Source organism: Protopterus annectens, chromosome 4.part0, assembly GCF_019279795.1.
Source record: "Protopterus annectens isolate FY-2018-M chromosome 4.part0, PAN1.0, whole genome shotgun sequence".
NCBI lineage: Eukaryota > Metazoa > Chordata > Ceratodontiformes > Protopteridae > Protopterus > Protopterus annectens.
This window is the reverse complement of record NC_056733.1, coordinates 1,468,641,388-1,468,666,133: the sequence shown is the minus strand read 5'-3', so window position 1 is coordinate 1,468,666,133 and position 24,746 is coordinate 1,468,641,388. Positions and strand designations below refer to the sequence as shown.

The window sequence follows — 24,746 nt, the reverse complement described above, 5'->3', positions numbered from 1 at the left end:
CAGGTGAGAAGTGACTGTTCCTTATTGAAAGGGAAAGGGGAGTCAGAGTGATAACCATTCATTGACTGGCACACTTCACAGTAACTAAGTCTGTTGGGAGCAGTCAGGGCAAAGACCCTTCCTCCAAAACACAACAAATTCACAGTTTTCCCTCCTCTGGTGGTGTGGGGAGATCTAGATGACTGTTAACAATAACATGCCACCACACTGCAGACTACAAATATGATATGCTAATCATATACTGGATGCTTCCCACTGCTGACAATTTCTCCACTCAAACAGTAACAAACTAACCATATGTCACATTTCCATAATACTGCTTGTCAATGGAAGGTTGATGCCCTCTCCACTCCACATAATTCTTAGGGAAGTGGGGTTTAACAAGAGGTTCTAGGTAACCATGAAAGTGTTATCTTTTTAGTTGTTAATCTGTGGGATTGTTATTTACCAGAACTCATATTAAGCACTAAGCCCTCCTATTTTACACAAGACCAATCAGATTCAAGTTACGTTATGATTTCTCAAAAAATAAATAAATAAATAAAATAAAAAACAGTGCCATCACCATCAGTCTATAGTTCCTTGACACACTGCCAAGAAGTAAAGTGCAATTATGTAGTTCTCATACGGAGAGGTTTTGTGTTTAGCTCACAGCGCACACACTTCTTTTTCAACTGTGTTTACTGAATCTGGTTTTAGACTTGGTTTAGTGTCCTGCACCAAGGGACATTACAGGTCACACTACAAATACATCAGCACAGAAAGCGCACACATCTGGGAACCATGGCCTTCTGTGAAATTACGGAACAATTAGTATTAGCTTTTGCATTTCTACTTGAAATACGTCTTAAAAATAAGGATTAAGCAGAAGGGGATTTTGGAAGAAAGGGCAAACATTTATTCTTAACTTACAAAGAATGCAGCCACAGCCCACTTCTTTCCATATTGCTGAAGAGAGTAAAATTAAGGAAGATTGGGATTCTTCACAACTACAAATAAAGTCAAAAGATCACAGCACTTTTTCTTCAGTCAAGAAACCCAGAAGGGGACCAAGATAAACTGAAGAGGTCGATCAGAATGTTCTACTCTAGAGAAATGGGAAGAGACACCAGAAATACTAGGTGGGCTATAGCACATTCCTAGACTCAGATGATGTCAACACAAGGTTCATAGGTAGGTACTAGGCTACTGGCCCTAGGGCCTATATAAGCCTAGCCAAACGGTACCCTGGCTTTTGCCACCCAAGAAAATTATTTTCCTGTGCCCCAGTCAAGCACAGCCACAGAAGTAATCCCTGGGGTGAATTTCATATCTCCCATTCAATCATCAAGATTTTGCTTGAAGAGTGTTAAGGAGGAGCTTTGTTTGATACAGATAGGTAGAGTGTTCCAGAGTATGGGAAGTCTCCGGAGCGGTCCTAGGTCAACTGGTGCCCTAGGCAAAAGGGCTCCATGGCGCCCCCCCACCACACCACCTGTTGCCCCCATCCTGGTCTACCTACACCAAATAAATACTGGAAAAGCGCCCCTGCTAGACCTGCACCCTAGGCGGCCGCCTAGTTGGCTTATGCCTAAGGCCGGCTAGGAGTCTCTGGGACAGGAATCTATCCCTCCAGCATGTTCTGTTTATTGTGGTGACAAGGTTTCGGTCCCTAGAGTGTGTAGCTCGGAGGGATTGGGATTTCTTTAAGTGGAACATGTCCAACAGCTCTGGGTTTGACATAGCTTTGTATGTTAGGCAGAGATCGCCTCTGAGTAGGTGATATGTGTCAGAGTAAAGCTGGAGTTTTTTTTAGACTGTCTCTGTACGGCATCTGTTTGAGGCCGGTAATCCTCTTTGTGAGGTATTTCTGCGGCCTTTCCAGTTGTTGTAGATGTCTTGTGAGGTACATACCAAAAGGGGCGTTGTACTCTATAATGGATCTAATGAGTGATGAGTAGAGGGGAACAATTACCTCTTTTTTTCCTGGATGAGAACCTTTTTGTGATGAGGTGTGCCACGTAGAAGGATTTTCTGACTACCGTGGCGATGTGATTATCAAAGGAGAGGCTACTGCCCATCTGTGTCCCAAGGTCTCTTATCACACTTTTAGTGTTAAGTAGACTACCGCCTATGTGGTACTTCATGGGTACAGAGTTTTTACCAAAGGGATGACAATGCACTTTTTGGCATTGAGCGTGAGGCCATGGCTTTGACACCTGTCTCAGTGAGGCCCTTTTGTAGGATGTCCACATCGTTAGGAGTTTTGAGTATGGCTCCTAGTTTGCAGGGAGGTAAGATTTTGCTTAGATACTAAATAATGCCTGGTTGCCCAAAACAAAAAGGGAAATTACAGGCAATAATGCTCCATCTAGACATAGATGACATAAGTAACCATCTTGAATAGCAGGAAAAAGTACCATTGTGTAATAGCTTAAAATAACAGTAGACGTTTGAATACAGGGATCATTACCGCAGTATTACTCACTACATATGGGAGCTGCTCTTATGTGAATGACTCCCTGTACAGCTGGTCTTCCACGGCTTTTGATACCCCCAAGGCAGGCTGGTCTCTTCTCTAAGATGAAAACATGAGTAATTTACTGGACAGAAAGAGGACAGTAGTCAGTGAAATATTCAGTTCTTTTTGGTCTAAAATGCAGAAGCTATCACAAACAACTGTACTGGACAGTGGCACCCGAAAAAAGAAAACAGAAGTGACCCCTGGGTAACATGTTATATGCTTTGGACTGAAGATAACAGAAAATGTGCCCTTTGGAATTTATTTTATATTTCCAGAAAGAAAATGAGCCTCCAGAGACAAGAAAAACTGGAGGAAGATGGGTAGGAGTATACACTGCAGCAATAATCCATGTAATTGAACATCTACTAGTATAATAAGTTATTACACAGCTGTAATATGTTCATCACAGGGATCACTACCTCAGTATTTATGAGAGCAGCAGTCACCTTGATACTGGATGTAGAGTGGGGAAGCAACACCACAATGTAAAAAGCTAATCTGGTCACGGAAAAAAATATAGTCCAGTTAGAAGCATTTAGAGAAGATATGGATTGGCATTCCAGAAAGTTGTCTCACAGATGCTCTGGGCTGATACATTTCTGATACATCTACTACAAGCAGTGAATAAACTCCTGTACTGTAAGCACTGATATGGTCACTAACAAAAAGGCTATGCAAGCTGCTAACCATTAAGAAATTGGAAATTGTTTGGACGTTGATCTGCCCTCCTTTTCTAATGTAAAAGAAATGGAACAACTGGTCAAAATCACCACTGGAGAGGTTAGAAAATAAGTACCTATGAATATCCAGTAAATGCAGCAATCCCTCTACTTTATTTCAAGACTTTGGGAACACATTAAAGTTGGATAGCTTAGATCAGAGCCAATTTACAGTTCAAGTTGTGTATTTAGAAAGGGTTAGTCCTTAAGGGCATCTCATCCTGATGGAAAACTTTGTAGAGCTTGGTGGCCATGGCAGCCTAGAACTTAAGATATCCAGGACATACCCTATGGCACAGACATAAGATATCCAGGACATAGCCTATAGCAGAGATAGTCTCCTTTCCAGAACCAGCCTAAGCTTCTCAACTAAAAAGGTTAGGTTTCCAGGTCAGACATATGGTCTTCCTGGGGGTTCTTCGGTGCATCACCCCCTTGTGTGAAATGTCAACCGCAAAGGAAGTGGAAAGAGGAGGGTCCATGGATAAACAGGCTGGAATGGACAAGAGATGGATCTTTGCTGACATGTAAACCACTCAAATTAAACAGAGAAATGGTTGCACTGCTGTATTCTCTGGGGAGATTTGGCAAGACTTACACCAAGTGAACAGTTCTCCTACATGTGTCCGGACAGGACTTCCTAGCAGCAGGTTTGTCCGCCTCTTATACAGCAGGCAAGACAGAAACAACATTGCCAGGGCCAGAACAGGAATACAAGTATGAGGTTTCCTCTTTCTCTTGGTTTCACCAGGACTTTGAGAAGTAGGATGAGATGTACATAAGTCTATTCCCCAGATAACAGAAAAATAATTTACTGCCCAAATCCTTCACACTCTACATCATTTCCCTTCTCTTCCTATGTGCAACTACTCTTTTCCAGTTTCACTATCCCATGTCCTTCGCACTGTCAGTACTGTCTGCCTCTTGCTCCTTTATTTTGGCCAAGTGCTCCTCCCTGCCTACTTCCAATACACTCTCATGTGGTGTTGACTCATGTGTGCCCCACTCTGATTCAGTGTCAACTTCTTCATTTACCACTACTGTCTGCACCTTTGTCCTCCTCTTTCGTGGTTACATTTCCCCCTTTTCCCCTTCAAGTCATTCTGCCACAACACTTGCCTATACTCATCTTCAGACTTTGCACATATCCCCTGTCCCTTTTCATCCATCCATCCATCCTAATTACTAGCCACCCATTCTTGCCTTACTAGCCTGTGGACTACAATCTCCAAGTCCCCGCTTCTCTCCTGAAACTCTCCTGTTCTCTTGTAGACCACGTATCCTTGATGTCATGCCACAGCTCATGGAGCTAAAATGCTGCCTCAGAATCTCTTCTTGCCCAATCTTTCATGTTTCTTTCATGCTGTCCTTTCCTGCATATTTTATATTTTTGTTTTCTATATCCTTTTTGCTCCAATGCCTGACAAACATCAAACCTCCTCCAGCTGGACTCAAGCCCATTAATTCCTCCACGGTGGGCAATCCCCAGAATCACAGAGGCAAGGGTCACCAAAAAGTGCCATCATTTAGACAGCCATGAGGGCTGCATGTGTCCTAGCCAGTACCCCGGCTAGGAGAATGAATGACCCATGACTACACCTTGAGATGGGGGGGAGCAGCTATCTGCATTACCACTGGGATCCACAACTCTCCCCCTTGAGAGCACATGTTAAAGACAACTACCACTACACTGTGGCTTGGAGGGCCAAAATTCCACCCCCATACACAGTACTGTCACTCCTCTGAGACTTTTGACAGTATGCATCCTGTTGTACCCCACTCTCAAGATGGGCATTGCTCATACTCCCATGCTAGCTTTATCAAGCACCAGAGTGGTTAAATTAAACTTGGGTTGCCTCAGCTGTAGTGAGGGTTTTGTCCTGCTATGCCAGTGGACTTTGGTTTCTTCATTTTTTCATTTATATGTATTTATCTTTTTCAGCATATAACATGAATGGCAAAAAATAACTGGGAAGCATGACAGCACATGCAACCCATAGCCCACATAAATCGTCATCATGCACTAGCCAAAAAATGGCATGCTCAGGTCATGCTGTCTAAATGATGACACTTTTTTGGTGACTCTTGCCTCTGTGGTTCTGGGGACATTTTCTACCACCATACTGCTGCTGACCTGCACTTTGTATGGATGTGTGACAGAAGGATTATACTATTTCCATTTTTGTTCCAAGTGAAAAAGTCCCGCTCCAGTGCCAGTGGTGAGGATTCAAGTTCACTGACTACTGGCCCAGAGTGAGGAGGTCACACAGGGGTTAGTTGTTTATCAAAATTATAAAACATGAAATCATATTCTTTTAAAAAACACTGTTTCTGGCCAGTAGTATGTACCAATATTTTCATTTATTCTTCAAGTTTATGAAACTGTTGGGCTTTGGTTCTGTAAAGTGCACAGAACTTAAGTACTCTGCATTTAACTTTAAAACTTGGAACAAAGTTAAACTAAAATAATAATGGGATTTACCTTTTTTTTTAACAGATGTGTTAGCCACAGACTGGTCACGGTGTCCCCTATCAACAGTGTACATTACAAACAAAATTCTCCAAGCCAAAGTTCAGACTTACAAGCTAAAGTGTAACATACTGCAGAAAGTGAGAGAATCAATCAATAAACAATGATCTTAGCTTACAATACATCCCAACATGACAAAAGAAAACATAATTTCCAGTCAAGTGTCACATTACACAATATTTTAAAAAGACAAGTTATCAAAAAGTGTGACTTTACTCCTGGAATAAATAAATGTCTGAACTGTTTAATGAATGTAATAACTTTGTCAGAAGGGAAGCTTTTCCAGGGCATACCCTGCCTTCTCATCACATTAGGCTTCCTCCTAAACTTTAGACCACTGACCATTTTCCTCATCACTCTATGTATCTATATAGTGCCCTTCCTCTGTATTCCCTTCCCAAATTTAAACTTCATAGCCTGTTAAAGGAATGAGTTACCTGCCACATGAAAACTGGTTATCAGTTTTATGCATCTCTCCTCTGCACAGTTTCCAGTCTTCAATACCCCCCCCCCCCCTGCTTTTAACTACTGCTGTTTTAATAAAGTGCACCATCAAGGAGGCTGCTTTATATCCTTGAGGTCACTGGTATTTAAAACCACAGGCATTTTCTCCCTGGCCAGTCCAAGTGGACCCAGTCCACTATTAAACCTGTGTCACTAATGGCAGGATAATACAGTTTAATACAGTGTTTAAGTGCAGGCCTGCAATATCAGCAATCCGAGTTTAAATCAAATGAGCTCCAACTTGTATACTGTAATACTAGACATGACAAGACTTTTCTATGCTTCTTGACCTCCACAGTAAAAGCAAATTAAATCAATGAGGTGAAGTCATTATGGTGACTATTCTTCATGGGCAGTGAAGATTGCCATTAATAACATACTGGCTCAAGTAATCAAATAAGGCCATACCTGGTCTTTATGGGGTCATCATATGTGATCCCTTTTGCCATCTCTTTGACAGACATCAGAGCTAAAAAATAAAAAGGGCAACTTTTATTTTTTAATCATAGTTTAAATGTGGCATTCACAAAACACACATTTTAAAATCAATAAAAGAATGCATATGCAAGTGGTGTTCTTACCTCTGCCCTCCGCAACACTTTCAAGAATCTTCTCCTCTTCCTTCAGTTGTTTTTCTTTGGCAGATTCTTTGCGGGCTAGAAGAAATAGGGAGAAGGGGAAAAAGACTGAGACAAAATCCTTGCTGATGGCGGTTTGATTTCTTAATGGCATTTGCCTAAGAACATGCAGAGGGAAACAAGACAGAATAGCAAATCCACCCAATAAAACATGTAGTTTCAAAGATGACACTCCAACTAAAAACATTACTTGCAATTCCAGGCTTCCTGTTGAGTACTGAACTAGTCTAACAGAAGTTGGACAAACCTTTAGCTGAGGTAATTCTAACTAACTTTTTTAACATGAAGACTTACAAAAAGTACAGTTGTGTACACTTACCATAAATGTAGATGTTCGAGTGTATTCACTGCTGCAGTCATCATATTTGTGTTATCTATTTGCAGTAGCCCTCAGTCGGCCTGATTATCAAAGTCTTGGGTCCTGCATAGGTTACTGTCTCATGTTCCGTGCCGTCAGGTAGTCAGGGGTATTAAAGCATGCAGCCGACGCCTTTACATCAGTTTTTCTTGCCCCAGATGTCAGATGCCCCCTTATGGGAAGCAATTAAATATATATATATATATATATATATATATATATATATATATATACATGTATGTATGTATATATATATATATATATATATATATATATATATATATATATATACACACACAAGGTTATACCTCCAACAAAAAAGCAAATACACCAAAAAGCTTTTAAGCACAGTAAAGGAGAATAGAGGTATAGCCAAAAGAAGTCAGGGGGCTGGAGAGAGGGTAACCAGGTCTGCAACAGTGAATATACTCGAACATCTACATTTATGGTAAGTGTACACAACTGGACTATGTTCTTCGTGTTTCACTGTTGCAGTCATCACATTTGGGTAGATTCCCAAAGCTAAGGATGGGAGGAGGAATTTAGATAGCATTAGGACCAGCTATAAGGCCCTGCAAGACTGCAGTGGCAAAGCCAGCTCTGGATTTAGAGAAAATTGGCAAAAGGTAATGCTTGGTGAAAGTATGTACAGAACTCCAGGTAGCAGCTTCTAGGATGTCCCTGGTAGGGACCCCTCTGAGAAAGGTTGTAGAGGTAGATGCAGCCCTGGTTGAATGTGGTCTAATCCCCTGTGGGATAGGTTTTCCATAGTGCTTATAGCAGAAATGAATGCAATGGCCTATCCATTTAGAAATGGTTTGCTTTGAAATAGCCTTCCCTTCTGCCCCTGCAGCAAATGCCACCAGCAGTTGTTCAGATTTCCTTTAAGGTTTAGTCCTGTCCAAGTAAAATCTAAGTTGTATGTGCACATCTAGGGAGTGCAGTATCCATTCCCCTTTGTTCTGTGGATTAGAAAATAAGGTTGGCAAATGAATGGACTGATTAAGAGCCACACTGGATACTACCTTGGGCATGAAGGAGGGAATGGTCCTGAGGTACACCTTGTCCACATGAGATGATGAAAGGCTCCACTGCCATAAGGGCCTGAAATTCAGATACCCTTCTTGCTGAAGTGATTGCTAAAAGGAAGGCTGTTTTCCAAGAAATTAATTTTAACTCTGCACTTGCAGCTGGCTCAAAAGGAGGAAGAGAGTGAGTTTTTTCCAATACAAGGTTAAGGTCCCAGGCTGGAGTTGGGGCTCTCCTGGGTGGTTTTAAGTTTTTGGCCCCTTTGAGGAACTGCTTGAGCAGTAAATGAGAGTAAAGGGGTGGTTCTGTGTTGTAATGAGCTGAAATGGCTGAGGCATGAATTTTGATGGAGGAAAAAGAAAGGCCCTTGTGAAGCATCTCAGTTAAGTATTGAAGAATCTGAGGGAAATTGGGCGCTGCTGTGCCCATCCCTTGAGTTTGGTTCCAGGCACAGAATTTTTTCCATTTCTCAGCATAAAATATTCTAGTACTAGGCCTCCTTGCCTCCAAAATGACATCCAACACTTATTTACTGAGGGATGGTAATGGAGAGATTAGGTAATTAACCAGGCTGCCAGGTTCAGGGTTTGAAGCTGAGGGTGCAGAATCTGGCTCTCCTGCTGTGACAGCAGGGTAGGGGTCTGAGGCAGTTGCCATGGAGCCAGCAGTGACACACTGCGCAAAATGAGGTACCAGTGTTGACGTGGCCAGTCTGGTGCAATCAGTATTGTCCTTGGTTTGTCCTGTTTGATCTTTAGTAGTACCTTGGAAAGGAGAGGCAGAGGAGGAAAGGCATAAACGGATAGATTTTTCCAGCTGAAGGACAGAGTATCCACTTTACAAGCTTGTTTGTGGGGAGTCCTTGTGCAGAATTCGTCCAATTGGTAGTTGTGGGGGGAGGCAAACAGGTCTATATCTGGGCTCCCCTATTTGTTTATCAACATGTTGAAAGTCTTTGGTTCCAGTTTCCACTTGTGTGGGTCCATGAGATTTCTGCTTAGTTTGTCTGCCAGTGTATTTAGTTTACCTGGCAGGAATTGAGCCTGTAGATGCACTTGGTAGCTCAAGGCTGTGTTCCACAGAGCCATGGCTAGTCTGCAGAGGGGGTATGAATGGGTACCCCCCCTGCTTGTTTATGTACCACATAACAGTGGTGTTGTCCGTCTTTACCATTAATTGTCCTGGAAGAATTTGGTCCTTGAAGGCTGCCAGAGCATTCTGTACAGCTAACATTTCTTTTTGATTGATATGCAGGTGCATTTGACTTGGGTTCCATTTGCCCTGAATGCACTTCCCTGCCAGGTGAGCCCTCCATGCATAATCTGATGCACCTGTTTTTAGGGTTTGGGCAGCAGGGGGTAGAGTGATTGGTAGTCCCTTGTTTTGGTGGCAGGCCTCTGCCCAACAAAGGAACTCTAACTGTAGGCAAGGTATGATAGGAATCATTGCTTCTAGATACTGAGAATGTTGATACAATAGGCTTTTTAGATACCACTGTAGTTTCCTCATATTCAGTCTTGCATATGGAATTAATAGAATGCAGGAGGCCATGAACCCCAAGGCTTCCAGTATTTGCTTTGCAGATAGCAGGGTTTTTGAGGCCATTAGTTTGAAGTAAGTTGTCAAATGAATGTGTTTCTCTGGCATGAGGAAAGCCATCTGGGAAGCTGTATTCAAGCTTGCTCCCAGGAATACAATTTGTTGGCAAGGTACTAGATGTGATTTCTTTTCGTTTATGGTGTACCCCAGACAAGTTAGCACCTTTTGTACAAATGCCAGATGATTCAAAAGTATGTCCTGGCTTTCTGCCTGAATTAGACAATTGTCCAGGTATGGGTTTATTTGAATATTTCTTTGCCTGCAAAATGCAATGACTGGAGCTAGACACTTTGTGAATACCCTGGGTGCAGTAGATAAGCCAAAGGGCAGTGCAGAGAACTGATAGTGCATGTAGCCTGCTTTAAAGTGTAGGTATCTTCTGCAAGATTCCCAGATTGGGATGTGCAGGTAGGCTTCCTTTAAATCCAGTGTTGCCAACCAGGCATTCTTGCCTAGCATAGGAAGCAACTGGTGAAGAGTTGGCATCTTGAATTTTGGAATCACCAAAAAGGTGCTTAGGATAGAAAGGTCCAGGATAGGATGCCATGAGTTGTCTTTTCTGGGTACCGGGAAAAGTCTGGAGTAGAAACCTTGTCCCTTTTCCTCTTCTGGTACAGTTTGAATAGCCTTTATGCTTAAGAGAGAGAGTACTTGCTTTTGAGCCTCTGCCCACTGATTTGGGGGTAGAGCTGGCCAACCGCTTGGGGTTGGGTAACATGTGGAAGTGAAATCTGTATCCTTGGGAAACTATATTTAACACCCATTTGTCCTGGGTAATGAGTTCCCAGTTTTTTGCCTGCACAGCAATCTTTCCCCGTAAAGGAGCAGTCAGTTGAGAAGTGCTTGGAAGTTTTAAAGTTAAGTCATTGAGACAGCTTACCATGGGAGGAGTCTTACTACTCCCTGATTTGGAAGTGGGAGCCCCCCACTGCTTAGTCCTGTGCATACCCTGGGACTGAAGCCTGGGTGTTCTGATCTAGTGTCTGTCAGCCTGGGATGACATGCTCGACAAGCCACGTTGCTTCGCTAGGGACGGCTTGCACCTGTCACCCTTAGGCTTTCGTATACTGGCCAAGGCTCTTGCTACCCCCATAGTGCCTTTTTTAGGCAAGGCTCAAAGGACAAACCCACCTCCATAGACAACTCAAGGATAAAAAAACTAAAGGTAATGCTACTCAATGCCAGAAGTCTAAACCTCAAGATGCATGCACTCGAGGCTCTCCTCAGTATGGAGAAAATCGATGTCTGTGCAGTAACAGAAACCCGGTTCAAGGCTCCTGAGAGCACCTCAGCACTGCCAGGTTATAACTCATACCATGCGTTCTGGCCCCAAAACTCGGACTGAAGCACAAAAGGAGGGGGAGTATCTATATTCATCAAAGATACCTACACCTCCAGGTTAGTGTCACTGCACGAAGCATCGGAAACCATCCATGTGCAACTAACAGCAGGCAAAACTGCCTTTCAGTTTGTAGCCTGCTACAGAACACCCTCCCTATTACAGAAACCCCACTTGGCATTCCTGAGAACACTGGAGAACATGAAGGTCTCTCCAAACACTACGTTATTGGGTGACTTCAACTACCCAAACATTGACTGGGAAAACTACTCAAGCCCAAACACCCTCGCCCAACGGTTCCTTGAATTTATAAACTCTAATGCAATGGAACAACTGGTCACCACTCCCACAAGAGGGAACAACATATTGGACCTAGTTATCACCAACATGGGGACTCTTATGTTCCACACCAGAGGTAAACCCCTCATTGGTAAGATCAAACCATAAACAAATTTCCCTGGACATCCAGATCCCGTCCCCACCCCCAGCCAAGGAAATCACTGTAAAGAATTTCTCAAAAGCCAACTTTGCACTTCTCAAGACTGAGGTGGAATCCTTCAAAGCCCCTGGGCCAGAGGATAATACAGCCCAATCTGCAGAATCCTTTACAAATGCATTCTATGAGCACCTGCAGGAATGCATGGATCGTGCTATCCCAAATAAAACCAAGACTCACTCCTCCAAAAACAGGAGCCCGGTCTGGTGGACCCCGGCCATAAATAAGCTATACAACAGAAGGAGGAAGCTACTACATGACAGAGCAAAATCCCAAAAAGGGAAGGCATCTCTGATCAGTATTAGCAAGAAACTTCGATCCCTCATAAAATCATCAAAGGCCAGTTTCGAAAGAAAAATTGCCCTAGACACTAAAGAATCACAAGGCCTTCTTTAGTTATGTCAGGAACATGGGCGGAAACTCCCAGATATGCTCTGAATTGTTGCATAACGGTACAAAATATACCGAACCTACAGATATAACCAACATCCTGGCAGACAGATTCAGCACAAACTTCTCCCCCTTCCCCCCCAAAGCAGCAAATGCCTATCCCAACTGAATGTAACCTCCCTGACATCACAGATGCACAGGTGAAAGCTGCCCTCTCCAAAGCAAAAAACACAGCATCTATGGGACCAGACGGTCTCCCAGGCTGCATCTTACACGAGCTCCAAGAATAACTGAACCCTCACATTAAGTCACTGTTTAAACTTAGCCTTACTACAGGATATGTACCCAAAGAATGGCGTACAGCTACAGTGGTCCCACTCCACAAAGGTGGTGCCACAACGGACCCCGGAAACTATCGCCCCATAAGCCTGACTAGTCTGGTCTGTAAAGCTATGGAGCGTATTATCATGGAACTCATAAACAAAGACATTGGGAGCCTCCAGACACTGGACCCTACCCAATTCGGCTTTGTTAAGGGCAGATCTTGCCTCTTAAACCTAGTTGATTTCTTTGAAACAGTTACCAAAGCCATAGATGAGGGCAAGGTAGTCCACACAGCCTACCTGGACCTCGCAAAAGCCTTCGACACAATACCACACTCGGGCATCATAAATAAGCTTACCAGCTTAAATATCAACTCCTATATCACAAGATTGCAAACTGGCTCAGAGATAGAACCCACATGGTCAGAATCGCAGGTGCCATGTCCGAATCCAAACCAGTTACAAGTGGCGTCCCACAGGGCTCAGTTCTGGGACCTCTCTTGTTCGGTATATACTTCTCTGAGGTTCAGGCTAACACGGGAGGATTATGGCTGACAAAGTTTGCAGATGACTGCAAACTGGGGGCCATTATAGAATCTCCAGCTGACACAAGTATCCTCCAAAAGGGTCTCACAGAGACGGATGCTTGGTGCCAGAGCCATGGCCTCAAGCTAAATGCTAAAAAGTGCATAGTCATCCCCTTTGGGAAAAACAAGGTGCCCACAAATTACCACATAGGTGGTAATCCATTAAGTACGGAAGAAGTAATTAGAGATTTGGGGACCAACGTAGATAGTAATCTCTTCTTTGATAATCACGTTGCCAAAGTGGTTAGAAAGACCTTCTATATAGCCCACCTTATCACGAAAGGGTTTGCATCTAGATCAAGAGAGGTCATTGTGCCCCTCTACTCGTCACTCATCAGGCCCATAATTGAATACAATTCCCCTTTTGGGATGTACCTTACCCGACATCTGCAGCAACTGGAGAGACCCCAAAAGTACCTCACCAAGAGGATCATGGGCTACAAATAGATGTCCTATGCAGCTCGACTAAAGAAACTCCAGCTCTACTCAGTTGCTTACCGCCTACTCAGAGGCAATCTATGCCTGATGTACAAAGCCATGTCAAACCCAGAATTAATGGACATGCTCCACCTCAAAAAATCCAAGTCCCTTAGAGCTACACGCTCCAGGGACCTAAACCTCAGCACAAAAATAAATAGGACATGCTGGAGGGACAGATTCATTTCCCAGAGGCTCCCCTCACTCTGGAATAGAATCCCAATTCATGTTAGACATAGCCCCTCGCTGACCCTCTTCAAGCGAAATCTGGACGCGTGGATGGGAAATCGCAAATTCACCCCTGGGATCTCTTCTGTGTCCCTGCTACATAGAGGCACAGTAAACTAATCTTAAAAGGGTACCTTCTGTGACCTACTTTACAGAGGCACAGTAGGCTAATCTAATAGGGAGGCGGAAGCCAAATACACTCTGGCTAGGCTTATAAATGCCCTAGGGCAGATAGCCTAGTATCTACCTATGAACCTATGGTTCTGGGATTGGACTGAGAAGGCCTGGAAGAGGCAGGAAAGGACCAATTCTTAGAGGGCCAATGCCTACTAAATCTTGGAGGCTGTACTTGTAGGAAATCTTTAACAGTTTGCATAGATTTAGCTTTTTCCTCCATCTTTTTAAGAACTTCTTCTGCTTTGTTGCCAAACAGCCGGTCCTGATTTAAGGGAGCATCCAGCAATTTAGCGTTAACATGACCTGGCAAAGATTGCTCCTTAAGCCAAGCATGCCTTCTAAGTACAGACCCAGTGACAGCAGCCCTGAAAGATGCCTCTAGTGAATCAAAACCACATTGCAAAGTATGTTTTCCAACCTGTTCAGCAGAATGCATTAAATCCTGTAAATCCTTATTTTCAGCACAGTCAGGAATCAACATCATTTTCTGTTTAAGCAATCCAATAATATGCTGCTGATAATTTAACATATGAAACTGGCAGCTTAAGGCCCTAATGGCCAAGGTTGCAGAAGTGTATACCTTTCTTACCCCATCTATCCAGTGCCCTGGATATCTATCAGAGGGGGTAGGATTTTTGGCAGTAGTAGCCTTAATGCTCTTGGGTCCCTGTGAAATGGTCTCAGGATACGCAGTAGGATTTTTAAAAGAGCTTGTGAGAGTGTCAGGAACCCTGTAATATCTATCAGATTTTCTGGGAGCAGAAGGTAAGGAGTCAGGGGCCAAGCTAGATACCGAAAAGGCATCTTCAACAATGTCTAGTACAGGAGGGATAGCTAAAGGCCTGTGTTGGGGCAGGAGTAAGAAATCCCAAAGCCGCTTTTTAGAATCAGAGTAATCCTGGCTTTCCCAGCGAAAATGCTCCCTAAGAGTATGCAAGGTTTCACCAAAAGAGAAATCCTCTGGGGGGGGGGGGAGCAGAGGGAATAGAGTCCTCTGCATCAGAATCCTCATAGGTAGATAAGGGTAAATCCTGGTCATCAGAGGAAACAGAAATTTCAGAATCCTGGTCAGAAGTATCATAAGCAAATTCAGTCCAAGGTCTCTTAGAGGGGGAAGGTTGGCTTCCCCTGATTAAAATAATAAAGGTCTTCAGCCATTCTTATCATTTGTTTTTTAGGCATAGAGGCCTGACCATGCGGTCTGGGCGTCGGTTTTCTAGGCATGGTTTGAGTTTTAGGCCTTGAAGAAGAAGATAGCATTGGTTAAAAATGCAAGTCAGTACGCCTGAATACACCCTCAGAAGCCAGTGCCTGCGCAGTGGCTCGGGACCGATCCAAGGTAGAGATATCTGCAGGTTCCACAGCTGAAGCATCTTGCGGCATACCGGACTCCGAATGGGTGTCAGTAAAGGCCTGCGAATCTGAAGTAGCGGGTATCAGGGGCTGTGAAAGCGCCACACTGAGTACCGGTGAACTGGCGACTAGCTTAGGAGAAACGTCATTGGCAGCTTTGGAATAGGTGGCCTGTCTCTGTATTTATCTTTGCGTTTTTTCGGAATGCCGGTAGTCAGATGGCTTACCAAAGACATATCTGGATAATTGAGCCAAGTACCAAAATATTTAGAAGTGTAAATATACTGACGACGAACAGTTCATTGTTTAAATAAGGCACAAAACCGACAGCGAGGTACGTCGTGGCCAGGGCCTAGGCAAGGAATACAGTACGAATGAAAATCTTTATGAGGTATTTGCTTTCCACAAGAAATACAATTACTGACTTTTACTGACATCAGTTTAGAGCAAGAAAAAGTTTCCCCAATGGGGTATTTAGCTTTAGCTGAAGACTTAGGTTCTGAAACTTGAAAACAAAATTTTCAGGAGTCGGCTGACCAACACTTGCGAACTGCTTCTGGCACCGCACTGCAAGAAAGACTAATGTAATGGTGTCGACTGCATGCTTTATACCCCTGACTACCTGACATCACGGAAGATGAGACAGCAACCGACACAGAACCCAAGACTTTGATAATCAGACCGAATGAGGGCTACTGCAAGCAGATAACCCAAATGTGATGACTGCAACAGTGAAACACGAAGAACATCAGTGGGTTTCAGTGACTGAAGTGATACTTTGCACTGAAAAAAAGTACACAACAGAGCAGTTCAGTGAATCACACGTTCATCATCTCATCACCCAAGTAAAACAATGTACTGTATCTCTGACATGCTTGCACCTTCCAGAGCAGTTTTTTTCTAAGCATCAAACTGCAGGCAACATTCCAATTATTTTGAAGAGCATCTATTTATTCCCATCAACAAATGCCTCATTTGTAACCTCGTCAGTTCTATAAAATTAAAAAGCCAAGACTACATATGATTTTTCTCAATATCAAACTTGGCGTACGAAGCCTGTCAACACAGATGCCACAAACTTGCATCCAGGACTGTGAGGTGAACTACAGTCATAGGTGTGTACTAAGATAATGGCCCTGAAGACTTTCACAAGCCTAGCCCATAGGATTACCCTGGCATTGTGCCACCCAACCTTGGTTCTCAGAGCCTCTGTCGAGTAGAGCCACCGGAGTGATCACGGGGTGAATTTTCTGTTTCCCATCCACTCATCAAGATTTCTCTTGAAAAGGGCCAGTGAGGCACTCCACTTGACATGTATGGGAAGTCTATCCCATAGCATGGGCAGTCTCTGGGTTATGAACCTGCCCTTCCAGCTTGTTCTGTTGATTGTGGCAATGAGGTTAAGGTCTCTAGAGCGTGTAGTGCAGAGGTTTTGGGATTTCTTTAGATGTAGCATTTCTAACAGAGCTGGGTCAAAGATGGCTTTGTAAGTCAAGCAGACATCACCTCCAAGTAGGATATATGAGACAGAGAATAGTTGGGAGTTTTTTGAGTCTGTCCATATAGGACAAGTGTTTAAGGCCTAGGATCCTCTTTGTGAGGTACTTTTGCGGCCTCTCCAGTTGTTGCAAGTGTCTAGTGAGGTACATGCCAAATGTCAATGCCAAACCTTCAAAAGCACTAGGTCCAGCTGTGTGGATGGTGACTTGAAGATTTAAATGCTACAAAATGTACACTGAATCTCTGTGAAGATCAATGACATCAAACCCCTCTGGTCAACATGAATAGTGGTGGTATGCTGCACTTATTGTGTTTCAATGATCTAGCCATAAAATTGTGAGCTAAAATGCTGTTCAACGCAAGAACCTTTGAATTTCCCTGACATCAATGATATGGCATTTTAGGCTGCACTACCTACAGAGAAATTATACACACAATCAATGTGTAAGAGAAGCTGAAGCTAGAACTGATGATTTTATGCAGAATAGTTTTTAGTGGGTTGACAGTTTAATATTTAAGGAATATGATGGCTATGTTATTTTCTCTGTCATGTGAAATCTTTCTAAAGGCATGTTTTTGTATTCATAAATTAAAATTATACAATAAATGTCCATTAGTAATCAAAAGCATGCACACTGATTGGATACCTAATAAGTAGGCCCACTGTAAATCAACCATATCCCAACAGAAAGAAGTCAGTCCAGTGAAGTTTTTGTTGAGCAGCCGGCTTTCTAGTAGGATGTTATTTTAGTTCATGAACAAAACATATTACATTGGACACAACAATGTAAGGGTCTGGACAGTTGAAAAATCAGGATTACCGATATGATTCCCCAGCAGTGACAGTCAGACAGTAAGGAGTAGGCCATCTGGCTGACTGTACAAAGCAGCCTACACATCTATAATGCAGCATTCTCCCAGTGGCTCTACGAGTTCCACTGAGTGCTTCCAGCCACAGGGAGTGTGCCTGTGTGTGTGCGGACACCAATGGCTTTGTGCATGCACACACTGGCAGTACTTGTTCTCAGGCACATGCTCTGTGGGTACAACACCCAGTATTCCTGAAATGTGTCATCAGGTATCCAAGTTGCTACTCAAAATTAAGTCACCTGGATCACAGTCTGGGCTTTATCCCTCTACTCCACCAGGGCTGGCATAATGTCAGGTATTTAATAGATGTTTTATTTTCTATGATCATGAGATGTGTGTCTGACTCTTAAATGGATTCTTGCATGAATTTTCTTTAATTTTTTTTTTCTTTCTTTTTTAATTTACCATAGGAATGAGACAAGTTAGCGGTAGACACCACTGCGTATTTAACTGCATGTCCTATACAGAATACCTTATGCTGACATAAGCTAGGATCCAAGGAATGTGCTAAGACTTGCTGCAGCAGACTAACAAAGATTTGTGCTGAAAGAAGTACTTCATGTACTCTGTCTGCCTCAAGATGTGAAAACAGGTATATAAGAACTAACATGTGACAAAAAACATGGATTCCATCTGAACAGCAACAGGAAGCAAGCACACAACGTCGGCATAAAAATTACATTCTGGATTACCACACTCCCTTTTGGAAATGGACTGACAGCACTTAAAACTCCCCTCCCTTTTTTTGCTTCATACTTTCAGGTCTTTCCTTTGCCACCACCCTTCGTCAGGTCAACCAGTACCTCTCCTTCCACCAGCTCAAGACTGGAACCAGAGTGGATCTTAAGGGTATAATGACGGGGTCATGCTAATGGATGTTTCTGGAGGAAGTTAGATTTTTCTTTTTAAATGACTTACCCTCATTCGCCTCCCTTGTACCTGTCTATTCCTTCCGAGGGTTACTCCCATCTATAGGCCACACCTCCCTTTGGGGGGGGTGCCTATACAAACAAATAATCTCAAACTCCAGCCAGTGCCTGAGACACCTGAGCAATTAATCAAACCTGGGTCGCCTGGGCACTAGTTAGGGATTTATCCCTATATGCCATGGCACTGGTCACAGTATCTAAAATTTTGCAATGTACTTGACCATTACAGAAATTTTTAGATTAAAATAAAAGGTAGTAGAAATAGGTTGTGCCTTAGAGCATATACTGCTTTAGTTTTCTGCTTGTAATTTCAGTGTTCTTTTCCACCTTGCCTCCACTGATATGAACACTTTATTTATGTTTATTGTATCAAACAAATCCAATGGCTACCTCGCCTAGAAATACCGCGTTCTTTATCAATTACACTGTCATCCTCTCTTTCTAGTCCACATATGATAAATTGATTCGATGAAGGATTGAAACACTCGAGCACTTAGAGGCAACATATTTCTCTATAGATAAGCTTTACTACTTAAAAATCCACAAAATGAGAATTCCACCCTTATATAAAACTAAAATCCACATCTAACTCCACTGTCAAGGTAGATGTTAGAAGATCAGCAGTTGTAATACAATTAATGAGAAAAAAATGGGGAAAGTACAGTTGTGCAAATTCTTACCATGGCTAGTCTGCAGAGGGGCAAAATCTTACCATAACCACAGATGTCCTTTATCTTCCATGTTGCAGTATTCTCACAAGTGGGATCCTCCGCCTCAGGCTACGCGAACGTCCGGCTCATATACAAAGCTTAGCCTAGCTGCTGTAAGGTGCATAAGACATCGCATGCAGGGACCATAAATCGTGGGCCATAAATGTGACGTCCCCATGCACAGACCTCAGAAATGAATGCCCAGTCGGACAACAGTTTAAGGTCAGCTGAAAGGATGCCATCCAGATAAGGAAAAAGGTCCTAGAGGGGGGTAGGAGGGAGGGATAGGAATACTGCAACATGGAAGAGAAGGACATCTATAGTTATGGTAAGACTTTACACAACTATTCTATGACCTTCTCTTCTCATGTTGCAGTATTCTTACATGTGGGAGAGTACCAAAGCTCAACCTGTGATGTGGGTGGAGGAAGACGATGCAGTCACCAAGAATCCATGCAGGATGGTTTTAGCAAATCCTACCCTAGTTCTAGAGATGCAACCCAATTTGTAGTATTTAGTGAAAGTGTGGAATGAAGACCATGTAGCTGCCTTTAGGATTGTGGCTGTATCTAAGCCTTTAAGGAAAGCCCCTGAAGTGGCCACAGCTCTGGCAGACTGGGCTCTCACCATGTGGGGTATATGTCTTCCACGGAAAGAGTAACAGAAGGATATAGTTTTGGAGATCCATGAAGATATGGTCTCTTTGGATACAGCTTTCCCCAGAGCTTAGTCTTATCCACCCACACCTACACAACACACACCCCCATATATGCGGAGGTCCTCAACAAAACCATACACAAACAAAAGAGAACTTAGAGGCAAAAACACACAAACTCCATTGCCCACCACACCACACATAGTACACACACCTGTGTCTCACAGCCACTAAGGCCTAAACATAAACCCAACATATTAGTCATAGGAGACTCCAGTGTGAGAGACACAGAAGTGCCCCTCACCAGGCTGAATAAAGAGAAAGTCACGGTTAGATGTTTGTCAGGTGCCAGAATCCACCATATCACGCAGGCACTCAAGTCTCTCAACAACAGGTACTGTTATGACTCTGTTATAGTCTGTACTGGTGTGAATAACTTGAGACATGCCTCCCTGGACTATATGAAGTTCAGACATGATCGAGCTCGCTGAATATGTCCCAAGCAGAGATGTTCCTAACCTTAAGCAACATTCTACCATCACCCAGAATGATGCTGCAAATAAAAACAGAAAATTATTTACTTTAACAATTGCCTTAGTTTCTGGTGTCATTCCAAGGGGATCCAGTACCTGACAGCCTGGGAAGACATGATTGACAAACCACAATGTTTTGCCAGAGATGGCCTGCATCTGTTTAATTTGTGCTTCAGGATCCTGGCAAAGGCTAGTTTCCCCCACAGTGCCTTTTTTAGGCAATGCCATGAGGTCAAAATGACCAACATGAAAATTTCAAGATCATGCTGCTAAATGCTAGGAGTCTAAACATGAAACTACACTCATTGCAAGCATTCTTAAACCTGGAAGATGCTGACATTTGTGCAGTCACAGAAACCTGGCTCAAAGCTGTGGAGAGCACCCCAGCCATGCCAGGTTACTCATCTTATCATGCATTCAGACCCCAAACTGTGGGCAGCAAAGCAAAAGGAGGTGAGGTAGCAATATATATAAAAGACATACACACCTCCAGGCTGGTCAAAAAGTATGACGCACAGGAGACACTCAAGTGCAGTTAACCACTGACAGGACCCCAATTCAATTCACAGCTAGCTACAGGCCCCCAACTTTGACTCAAGATGCCCACTCCACCTCTCATGGCCTCTTCGAATCTTTCAAGATTCAACACTTTACCCTGATCCTAGGCAACAAACTATCCAACCATAGATTGGAAGAATTACTTGTGCCAAAACACAAAAGCCCAGAGATTCCTTGATTTTGTCAATGCAAATTCCTTGGACCAGCTGGTCAACACACCCACAAGAGGTGAAAATATCTTGGACTTGGTATTAACCAACATAAGTAACCACTGCAGTATCCCTACAGGGTTATCCTCCCTGGTAAGATCCGACTACAAAGTGGTCACTTTCGATGTCACTATCTCCCCTGACCACCTCCCACCCCCCCGATAGGGTCAAATAAAAGTGATTATACCTTCCCTTAGAAGTTGTAAACAGCTTCACAGCCCCTCTCCCCCTCCACAGGAACAGACACATATGTCCAAACATACACCAAAGTAACTATACAAGCATTTATATGGCTGCATGGAATCAGGTATACCCGACAGGACAAAATCATCACACTCAAGGAAGAGTAAACCTGTCTGGTGGACATCTGCTATAAATAAACTCTATAATAAAAGGAAAAATTCCTGTCCAGGACCAAGAAGGAGCAGGTGCCTAATTGGAAGCAATCTCTCCTTAGCCTGAACAAGCAAATAAGAGCACTCGTGAAATCCTCCAAAGCAAACTTCGAGCCCAAACTGGCTACATCTACTAACGCTAATCACAAGGCTGTCTTCACATATATGTCCACAATCTCAAGGGGAAGCACCTACATCTGCTCAGAACTGGTGGTCAAGGACACCACATACACAAATGCCATAGATATAGCCAAACCTGCTGGAGGACAGATTCAGTGAAAACTCCACCCCTCTGTACCCAAATCAGTAAGTCAGAACATCCCCAGCACCTGCACCCTTCACCTTATCCCTAGGAAGCAAGTCATCACTGCCCCCTCAAAAGCAAAATACAGCCTCCATGGGACCAGATAACATTCCCAGGCTGCATCCTATATGAACTCAGGCAGGAACTTGCAGCACCATTAGACACCCTATTCAACCAAAGCCTGAGTACTGGCTTCATCCCAGCTGAGTGGAGGACAGCCACAATCATCCCTTTGCACAAAACGTGGAGCATCCACCGATCCAGGATTTTACAGACCCATCAACCTAACTAGCCTGATCTGCAGGGCCATGGAGCAGATTATCATGGACATCAGTAACAAGGACAATGGCAACTTCCAAACACTCTGTTCTATACAGTTTCGTTAAGGAAAGGTCATGCCTGTTAAATGTGGTTGACTTCTCTGAGACAGTCACCAAGGCCACAGACGAAGGGAAGACTGTGCACATAGCCTACCTTGACCTGGCTGAAGCCTTCGATACTATTCCCCATTCAGGTATAATAGATAAACTCTCTCAACTAGGCATCAATCAATATATTACCAGATGGGTAGCCAACTGGCTCACTGATAGAACCTACCTAGTCAAAATAGGGGAAGACACCTCAAGCAGTCAACCCACAGTGAGCAGTGTACCCCAGGGATCGGTCTTGGGGCCTTTGTTGTTTGGGATATACTCTTCTGAGGTGCAAGCCAAAATCAGTGGACTATGGCTGATCAAGTTTGCAGATGACTGCAAGCTGGGGGCTGTTATCAATTCCCCTAGTGATGTGGAAATCCTCCAAGAGGGTCTCACCCAAACAAATGACTGGTGCCAGAAACATGGCCTCCAACTGAATGCTAAAAAATGCATCATCATCTCCTTTGGGGAGAGTGACGTCCCCACAAATTATCATATTAATAACAAGGTCCAAAGCACGCAATCAGTCATGAGTGACTCGGGCACCCAAGTTGATGGCAAACTGACTTTTGGCCACCATATTGTCTTCGTTGTATGGAAAGCTTTCTATATGGCCCACCTCATTAGTAAGGGTATCTCGTCCAGGGACAAGGTGGTCATATCATCCCTGTATTCTTCCCTTATAAGACCCATTATTGAATACTATGTCCCTTTTGGCATGTACCTTACAAAGCCCATGCAGCAGCTGGAGAGACCACAGAGGTTCCTCACCAGGAGAATCCAGGACCTCAAAACATCTACCCTACACAGATTGGCTAAAGGCCCTGTCCCTCTCAGTCTCCTATAGACGCCACAGAGGTTACCTCTGTCTGGCATACAAAGCAATCTCAGACCCCGCTTTGATGGGGCTGCTGCACATCCACAAGTCAAGCTCCACTCGAGAAACCTGCACACGTTATCTCAACCTGGTCTGTGACATCAATAGGACTTGTTGAAGGGACAGATTTGTGTCCCAGAGACTCCCCTTACTGTGCAATAGACTCCTGCTCTACGTCAAGAAGAGTACCTCATTAACCCTTTTAAGCGCAACCTGGATAACTGGATGGGGAACAGAAAATACACCCCCAGGATTCCACCCATGTCCCCTGCTGGACACGGGCATTGGGTGCTGACTTGTCAGAACATGGGCTAAATTCTTGTCTAGGCTGGTAAGGGCCTCAGGGCCAATAGCCTAGTAACTTCCTATGATCCTATATCATATTGTGGGGAATCTATGATGTCTGTATTTAAATTTATTTAAAAGTGAACAAAGGGCAAAGTTATTTTCTAATATATAATTTTCTAAAGCACAATGCCTAATAAAACTGCAGTACTTAGCAATCCAGTACATTAAATAAGTTTAAACTGGGCATTTCATTCAAACCACTACTTTGGCAAATTAAATTTATTTTTATTTGGCCTACTCTTTCAATAAATTGTCAGTATTTATTTATGGTATTACACTAAGCTTAATACATACTAAGACTAGAAATGTTATGCAAATTGCTATCTCATTAAAAGCAATCGATTTAATTGCTAAAAACTGAACAATTACCTCAAAACAAAACAGTAACACAAAACACTTTGAAATTTAACAACTTGGCCGCTGACCATGCCCCCACCCCCAATATACTCCCTTTTGACCTATTTTTGTTCCCTTCTTATAAAGGTCTCTACACCTCTCCAAAATGAAGTATTATTATTATTATTATTTAGTGAAATTTCAAAGTAAAGATACTGTTAATTTACCTATTAAAAAAACATATGTAAACTGTGTTTCAAAGTTAAAAGACAACAGAACTGCAACATTTTTTATTTTATACACAATTCCATAACCAGGGCAGATGCAGACCCACACCAGATTTACGTCTGATGTTACAACAAAGAGGTCCTGGACAGCATTTACATTTGTCACTAGGCACACTACTGATCATTCTCTTCCATTTTGTTGACTCATAAGACGTCATTCATACTTTATCATCCGTCTTACAATGTTGCATTCTGCTTTATCAATGGTGGTTTGTACGGAGTTACAGGTTATGCAACTCAGACAATAGCGATAATGCAAGTTTCATTTTGTTTTAACTTTTCCCTTTCTGTCAGAGTTTGTGCAACCATGAAGACAGTATTATACAGACAGTGGGAGATGTAAGAGCAGAATATCCACTTCAAGGAGACACACAAGGACAACTGCCTTGCAAAATAGTATTTTTACTGTTATTTAAGATGTTACAAAGTTGCCTATAAAGATTAGACACTTCTGTTATGAGGTTTTAAGCACCGACTTGGGGAAATACTATTTTTACTACAGGTCCATTCAGAGCTGTGCTGAATGGCCATTCTAGCTTTGCATTTGTTTTTACCAGTACAGGCCTAGA

General features: G+C 43.1%; 1 protein-coding gene across 1 annotated transcript in view; it reads right to left on the bottom strand.

The window, feature by feature from the left end:
- The window catches only part of DDX41 (DEAD-box helicase 41), a gene marked incomplete in the record, with an annotated part of 592,639 nt that overhangs the window by 473,436 nt on the left and 94,457 nt on the right, over positions 1 to 24,746 (bottom strand). The window contains 2 exon segments of the mRNA XM_044069314.1: positions 6,665 to 6,725; positions 6,838 to 6,912. Coding sequence (XP_043925249.1) covers positions 6,665 to 6,725; positions 6,838 to 6,912 — 136 coding nt within the window.